The sequence below is a fragment of the Psittacula echo genome (genome assembly GCF_963264785.1).
Source record: "Psittacula echo genome assembly, chromosome: 7".
In the NCBI taxonomy this organism is placed as follows: Eukaryota; Metazoa; Chordata; class Aves; order Psittaciformes; family Psittacidae; genus Psittacula; species Psittacula echo.
In genome coordinates this window covers 4,824,560-4,832,933 of record NC_137740.1, presented here as the reverse complement: position 1 = coordinate 4,832,933, position 8,374 = coordinate 4,824,560, and the positions used below count along the sequence as shown (strand labels likewise).

The 8,374-nt window shown below is 49.4% G+C and overlaps 1 protein-coding gene across 1 annotated transcript; it reads right to left on the bottom strand.

The window, feature by feature from the left end:
* Positions 1-3,509: 3,509 nt before the first annotated feature.
* On the bottom strand, positions 3,510-5,848 carry JUN (Jun proto-oncogene, AP-1 transcription factor subunit). The gene has a single exon (XM_080623623.1). The coding sequence runs from the start codon at positions 5,056-5,058 to the stop codon at positions 4,114-4,116; it is 945 nt and encodes a 314-aa protein (XP_080479749.1). The 5' UTR covers positions 5,059-5,848; the 3' UTR covers positions 3,510-4,113.
* Positions 5,849-8,374: the final 2,526 nt, after the last annotated feature.

Sequence of the window (8,374 nt, the reverse complement as noted above, 5' to 3'; positions counted from 1 at the left end):
TGATGTGGGTAACTCTATGTTGTTATAACGAAGTCTTGGGTATAGGAGTAGAGAGATGGAGAACAGAGAAAGCACTAGGCTTGATATTAAAGATAAGTGTTCTTTTCTTTGCAGTTCTGCCTTGTGCTTCTCATGGACATGGTATACCTCATTCTGTGGTGTATTCAACTGGTGCCCAAGCTTGTCCTAGCCTGAGTTGGTCCATCTGCCCTCACAGACTTCAGTGGTGCTGCCCAGCTCATAACCCCAGAGCCCTGGTCAGGGTGATGCACTTGGGCAAAACACTGTGCTGATCCAGCTCTGTAACGTCCAGTTTTGCCACTGGTTCTGGCTCCACTGTGCAGTGTCCATGTGTGCTGTGTGACACTAGATGAACGATGTAAGCCTGCTGCACAGTAACCTGGGTGCCTGTCAGTTAGAGTCCTTGCTCCCTGCACAGTTGGGGGGATAAGGTCATTAATGGGTATGCAGCAATGTACTTCACTGAAAGGCCTATTTACTTTCTCAGAAAGTAATCACTGTAATGGATTTCTTAGGCATTTGCATGGGACAAAGCTGTCAGTCATTTTTCACGTAGGTTTGGAGGGATATTGTTTGTATTTCCTGACAGCTTCCTATAAAATGGAAAGATAGCTAAGGCATCTCTTGGTTGCTAAACTTCATTGTTAAATGGGTATGTGCTGCCTTAGGCTGGTATTTTAAGTGCCATGTTTTGAGGTCAGTATTTCTTAGACCTATGGAGATGTAGGCAATTGAGGATCAGGATTCTATTAGTAACTACGACTGTGTTCTGAGATTGGAACTGGCTGGTATGTAACTCTTTCCTGCTGTAGGATAAGTTAGATATTGTGACTGTTATTTCTGTAATGACAAGTACTCCGGATTTAAAAGCATGCAGTGAGTAATCATGGTCAACCTCCCTTATAACTCATTTCTCTTCATGGGATACAAACGTGAGGGTTTTGCTGGGTTTAGTAGAGACCCAAATTCCAATTAATATTCCTGTGTCCCAAACATGTTGTTCTGATTAGAGGCTCTGTGCTAGGCATTTCTGTGGAGCCTGCCCTGTTTGAAACCCTGCCTTTTTCTGACTTCACTTCCTGAATCCGTTGACAACACTCACAGCCAAACAAAATACATGTTCACAATGCTGTTATTTGCAAAATATTCCCTTGTGAGTACAGCTGGGGCAACAAAAAGAGAGTTTCTCTCTGAATCTCAAAGAAAACTGGCTATTCCTCATAGAAGCGAGGCACATAGCGCATTAGGCAGTTTTAATCTAAGCAGTTAAGTAAGTGTTAAAACTTTACATTTCACCACATGCAAATGCAGGCACATCTCTCGTTACAGTTTGTGCGTATTGATCACTGAGGGACTTAGTGATATACCGAGAGTGCTGGACTGTAATCTGTGCTGAAGTGAACCAGATAGCAACAGGCTCATAGCCCACTACACTGTTTACAAAACAGATGGAAGCAGAGGGAATATAAACTTACTTTGCCCTGTCTTAAGCCTGATGCTCAGATGACATGTGGACCAAAGATTCATCTAAATCACTCCTCATCTCTTTCTGAAACTCTGTAACTGGCACTAAACCCCACCTTGCTTGATGGTGGTGGACACCAGCACCTGAGCTGGACCAGGTCAGGTAACTCATGGCACAGAAACCAACCTGCCAGGTGATGCCCACCTAAGGAGCAGTGCTATTACTCAGTAACTCTTTAGCTACAGAATGTTGTACTCGAGAGAAGACACATAACTGCAGTGCTAAGTGTCCGTGTGTGCGTATTAGGAGAGAGTGGAGCAGACTGTCACTCAGCTGTGTTTAATTAACATAGGATTTTCTCTAATGTATTTATTTAGTATGTAATGAGGTGATGAAGCAGAATGCTTGCTAGTAACATTGAGTCCATAACCCAGCACTGCTGAGAGTTAAACATGCACCTTTGCAGGTAATTAATCTCCTTGCCCTGCTTATTTTGCTAGTTGGCACTTGCTAAATCCCTGTAAAAACCACACCCAGCAGTGCAGTGTATTATCCCTCTGCTGTCTATTCCTACATATGGTCAAAATCAACTTACCTTCCGGGTTGCTGACATCAGCAAAATGTACTCTTGGCAAAGTACAGTATCCTCCTAGTAACCCTTTGTTTGGTTGATGTTGTTACAGTTGTATTCCTCTGACAGCAGCAAACACCACCTAAACAGTGCCTACCTTGACACTTGGATTTTCGTGTGAAGGGAGATCACCATATAACCCCATTTAAAACACTAAAACAACCCCTCATGATAAAATCCATATAATATGGGCAGAAAAAAAGTTGGAGGAATGATACTTCTATGCTTCCTGTAAGGAACTGACCCACAGTAGTTGCAAGTTTCAGGGTATCATTTTGATAACAGTAAAGGTGTATATGTATCCAATCGTTATCTTGTGAAGTGAGCTTTAATAAGACTATTGCTTATTCCTATTTTAATGAGAAAAGACACTTTTAACACTGCTCTAAAAAGCTACCATTCACTAATGATGAATTTCTAATATTTCTGGCTGTCTTTTGATAGCATCTATTTCCTCTTGGCTGTTTGGCTCTAAGCAGCAAGCAGGAAAACATCTGGTCTCCCTGCAAATACATGCTTATTAAACTACATGAACTGGGCACAGTGTTGAAAATCCTGGTATAATAATTGTGTCCCCCCCCCCCGAGTTAAGTAGCATGTTTCTAAGATACGTATTTATATTGTCATTGTACTAAACCCTAAGTTATTTTATTAAAAGTACATGGGAAGCACCAGAGAAGTTGGTCTTTTCATCAAGTTGCTGAAAACAAGCAATAGGAGTTGCTGTTTCTCAGCAAGCTGCTTTTATTTCCCACTAGGCTGTTTTCCTATTTCTAAAAAGCTTAGAACTGTGACACCCAAAAGGATTTAAAGAGGGGAGAAGGGTTAGAAAATTATCTTACTGTTGACAGCAGCTTTGTTATAAATACTCACAAACAAGGATCACCTCCTACATAGGAAGGAACACAGGAATAAAGGTGAACATTGCTGTTTTTGAAGCCTAAAACATGTTTTGTTTTGGGGTTTAAGACAACCACTTGCCTGATCTTCTTGAGGGCATTAATAAAGAAAAACATGTCAGATCAAGTAGCCAGTTGCCCCAGTTATGGAGCAACTTCATACACTGGCTTTCTACCCCGCTACAAGCATCTAAATTGGGCCAGCAGAATACAGCAGGCAAACTGGTCAGGTTAAACTAAGAGCTACTTCAGGATGACCCAAAAAGTTGATTTACTTTAGCAATGAGGATTCAACTACTCCCTCTCCTCCTCACCCACTCTCCAAGAGCAAGTTGAACAGAATCCCTACCCTCAGAGTTGAGCACAAAGGGCATTTTCCCAACTCAGGTACTAGCAAAACAAAAAGTGTGAGGGGGGAAATGCATTTTAATTCTTTTATTTTTTTCTTAAATATAATAGAACCTTCTAGATATTTTTTCCAGAAACAGAAACATTAAAAAATTATACTTTATTACAAATGGTAAACTCAGAGTGCTAAAAAAAAGCCTCTTATTTACAAACAATACTGGGCAGTGCCCAAATAAACAACATAAAAATAACTTACAAAGTCATGAAGTAGTTTATTGACATTAATCAACTTTCATAAAATAAAATAAAAAAGGATCTGTACATACACAATTGACTCAAGGCAGGCAGAATAGTTCTGGGGTTGTTTATCAGCCTCCCACAAACCTCCCTCCCACTTGGTTTTGTTTTGTTTCTTAAGGAATACTACATAAAGCAATCTACAATTTCTATTGCAGTTTAACCTTTAATACTGAATGATCATCGAATGTTAGGTCCATGCAGGTCTTGGTCAATGTTAAACGAAGATCTGACATCTCACCGGGGCAGGAACAGCACTTCTCGGCATGGTGCTGGCCGCTCGCTCGAGCTGAAGGCTCACCAGTCTTTCCACACATGCGCTTTGCAGAGCACAGGCAGGACTCAGCCTTTCAGCTTTTGCCATCAGCTTTACGCATCTGCCACTTTTGGTGGGGTTTGTTTTTTGTTTTAGTTATACCACAATCTCACAGTTCTCATTTAAGACAGTCTCTTCAAAACGTCTGCAACTGCTGTGTTAGCATTAGCTGGCACCCGCTGTTGACATGGTTCATGACCTTCTGCTTAAGCTGTGCAACCTGTTCTCTGAGCATGTTGGCAGTGGATGCCAGCTCTGAGTTCTGGGCTTTCAAAGTTTTCACTTTTTCTTCCAACCTGGCAATCCTTTCCAACTTCCTTTTCCGGCATTTGGATGCTGCGATTCTGTTTCTCATGCGTTTTCTCTCGGCTTTGATTCTCTCCTGTGACTCCATGTCAATAGGGGACAGGGGAGGAGTTTCCCCTGGCATTTCAGGTACAGTCTGAGGCTCTTCTTTCAAAGCCTGCAGCCTGGGATGCTGCACCGGCATCTGGGGGTTTATGTGATGCTGGGGTGCGTAGCCCATGTTGTTCGCATTGTAGTTAGGTGCGGAGTTGAGTGTGTTGGGGTTGAAGTTGCTGAGATTGGCGTACACCGGGGGCTCGCTGTGCAAATTCGCGTTGAAACTACCGTTGCCGGCCATGGAGGACACAGGTGCCATGCCGCTGTTCACAGGTTGAGCAGCGGAGGTCACGCTGGGCATAGTGTTCTGGTTGTGCAGTTCCGCCAGCGCTCTCACGAAGCCTTCCGCGAACCCTTCTTGCTCGTCGGTGACATTTTTGGGGCAGAGGAACTGCGTCGGGGTCGGCGTGGTGGTGATTAACCCATTGCTAGACTGGATAATGAGCCGCTCCAGTTCAGGCGAGGCTAGTTTCAAGAGTCCCACGTCCGGGGAGGTGAGGATGTCGGCGTTCTTGTTTCTCAGGTGCGGCTTCAGGTTGCTGGATGGGTCGGACAGGTTCAGCGTCATGTTCTGCTTCAGCACTTTGGCGTTATTATATCCATACCCGCCGCTCTCCGGCGGCACGAAGCTGGCGTTCAGGGCATCCTCGTAGAAAGTAGGCTCCATCTTTGCACTCATAGAACAGAGTCCGCGGAGTGGCGCCGGGAGCTGCGGCAGCGCCGAGAAGCCGCCCGGCCGCCGCTTGCGCCCCGCTCCGCCACCCCAAACCCTCCCGGCCGCGCAGGGAGCGGGAACGGGGAAGACGGAGCCTTACTTCTGGCTGGGGCGCGGAGGGTTCTCCCGGCGCGGGCCGGGCCCGCGGTGCCTGCGGCCGCCGCGCTGAGAGTCCGCCTGGTCTGGCTGAGCGGCGCGGGGCTCCGGCGCGGCGCCCGGTCCCACTCCTGCTGCCGCTGCTGCGGAGCTGCTCCGCCGCCACAAGTTGCCGCGAGAACTTTGTCCGCTTCCCTGCGCGCTCTCCCGGCTCCGCTGTGCCGCCGCGCTCCGCTCGCCTGCACTCAACGGCCACAGTCGCGCTACCGCCTGCCCGCCCCGCGCTCTGAGCCCGCTCCCGGCGTGGAGCCCTTCACTTATCAGCGACCGGGAGCCCGCTAAAAATAGCCCATGATGTCACCCCGCGGGCTCCCCATTGGCTGCCGCCGCCTCTCCCGGGGGAGGCGGGCCGCTGGCCCGGCCCGGTGCGGATCAGCCGGTCGCCATGGCCACCCCGCCCCTAGAAGCTTCTCAGCGCCGGCGCGGGGCCTTGTGGGATGAGGTAATGCTGGCGGCGGCTCGGGGCATTGTGGGCTGACGTCTTGTTTTTGAATAGCTGGTTACCGCGTACAGAGCGCAGACCGGGTTGGCCGCCGCCGGCACCTCCTTAACGGGCACGTACCAACCGCCCGGCGGGGGGGGGGTGTGCGGAGAAGCCGCTGCCCCCTTCCCGCCGCTCGGCCCCATCCCATAAACCATCACCCTCGAGCAGCCGCCTCCCTCCCGGTTTCTCGTCTGTTTGCCCGCCGGTCGGTCCCCGCGGAGGGCTGTGCGCCGGCGGGGTCCGGCCTGTTGTTCCCCCTCACACCCCTCCGCCGGCGGTGGTGGTACGGCCCTTCAGGTGGTGCTTCGGGGGAGGCCTCACGTGATTTCCCCTCCTCGCCGCCCGTGCGGCTTCCAGGCAGTGCTGGGGGCGGTGCTCGGGGCCGGGGCGGGCACCAACCGCCGCGGGGCGGCCCCCGCCTACGCGCCCGCCCCGCTGAGGGGCCTCAGCGCCTCCCGCCATCCCCCGTCCCCTCCTTGTCCTCCCGCCGGCCGGGCGCGCCCGGGGCTGGCGGCCGCGGAGGCCTCGCCCGCCTTCACCCTTGGCGGAGCCCCGCCGTGCGGGAAGGGCCTCCCGGCTCCCGGGGCGCCGCCAACGCTGCCGGCTGTGAGGTGCGGGGGGCGGTCAGCAGCGCTGTGGGGCTGTGTGGGCCTCCCTTCCTCCGTCCAATACCGCCTGGTCGCTGTGGGTTGTCGGCGTGGGCACGGCTAGTGGTGGGAGGCCGGTTCCTGGCCTCAAAACAGCACCAGGACGGCAGAGGAGGAGAGGGGTTGTAAAGCCTACAGGAAAAATCTCGGCTCCAGATGGGCTTCTCTAAAGTCGTTCTCCAAGGGGAGGGGACAGCACGGCCTAATTTTAGACAGAGTGCCCTAGTATTACTGTGGATGCACAGGTTAGTCGGGAGGGAGAATAAAGGCTGGAGGTGAAGCATTCTGGTCGTGGAGGAAAGTCTGTGCTGGCATGTTCACCTGGGAGTAACAGATGGGTGATCTCTGGTTTGCTGTGACTGCTCCATGCTGAACGTGGTGTGCGCATCCCTCATAAAGCATATGCCCCGGTGCCTGGGTTCATTTCTCTTACCTTTCCCCTCCTCACCTTCCCCTCCACACCCTTCTCTCTGGGAGGTGTGAAGTTGTGAATGCTGACAGGCCTCTGGAATAAAGTTCAGCAGCTGTTTAAGGACCGGAGATGGCAACGCTGGGTAGGACAGGGACTGAAGGGGTTTACTGTTGCTAACAGTGTAACAAGTGCTCCTTAGGCTTGCAACGCAAAGCTGTTGTTACCTGTTGTCGGATAGACCAGTGAAGAACTTGGTCTATCAGGTTTAATCACTCATTATGATAGGTGAAGCTGACAAACTTATGTCTAGGTTTGAAAATACACTTTCAAATTCTGTGGTGCTATTTTTTCCTAGACATAATGACATAATTACCAGTTACAGTGTAGGAAGCAACAAATGAAGCAAACAGAAACAAGGGCAGCTGGGACACAGAACTGAAGGTCTGGCTCCCCTGTTTGAAATTGTACATTGATTTGGCTCTGTGTTTTCCCTGGGTGTTCCCACCTCGCTTCATTTGACCACACGGTGGGCCCTGGTGTTACTTTGTGTGAGAACTGGGACTGTGCAGATAATACCTGCGCTTCGCTATGTTTGTGTTAACAGCCCGTGGCCAGGAAGGGAGTATGATATACACACAGCCTTCATGTAGGCAGCATCTGCCTGTCTTGCAGGTAACTGAGACTCAATCTGCTGTTGGAGCATCAGCTGCCAATAGTTTAGCCAGAGAGCAGTGAGTTGTTGCATATGCATAAGAATCTCTGAAATTCATTAGTGCGGTGAACGCTAGAAGCAGTTGTTTAACTCCTTTTTAAGCTTTACATAAAGATAAATAGAGGCTGGTGACTGACTTTATGGCACAAGAGCCAAGGGGCATCAAATGAAGCTGGCAGGTTCAGAATAAACCAGAGAAATGTCTTCATAGAAATGCAGCTCAGCTGTGGAACTCCTTGGCAAGAGCGCTGTGTGGACTGAGGGACTCTAAAGTGATTAGATGAATTCACAGCACAGAAATCACTTGAGGGCTGTCAAATACAGCCTGTTGGCTCTGGAAATCCCAAAGCTTGTGCCTGGGAGAGCATCCTGAGGCAAACCTGCTGTGTGGTGCCCTGGTTTTGTTTGCCTCTCCAGGTATCTGCTCTTGGCTCCTGGCTGAGATAGGGGATCTGGTCTGACCTGACGTGGCTGGCCTTGCTGTGTTCAAGCTCCCCCCCGAGATAGTCCATAAAGGATCTGTGTTGTGGCTCTGTGCATTTCTGGTCTTTATAGAGGGCTTGTCTGTGCAAAGGAGAAATGTAAGGAGTGGATTTTGAGTAGTTTGCTGTGTGGATCAGGTTTCTTATGAAATAAGAATTATTTTAGAATTAAGCTAAAAAGGTTTTGTTTGGGGTTTTTTTCTGGTTTCTGTTACATGGGAAGCCATGCAAATACTTTGCTTCAGTCACTTTTTTCTATTGGCAATACTAATTTTGTTCTGATTAATTGCCACATTTAATGTGTTAGAATTTCATTGGTTTGGTTTATCTTTTTGGGGGCTTCTCTGCATGTCTCCTTTGTCCTAGAAAGCCAAGTTCAGACTACAA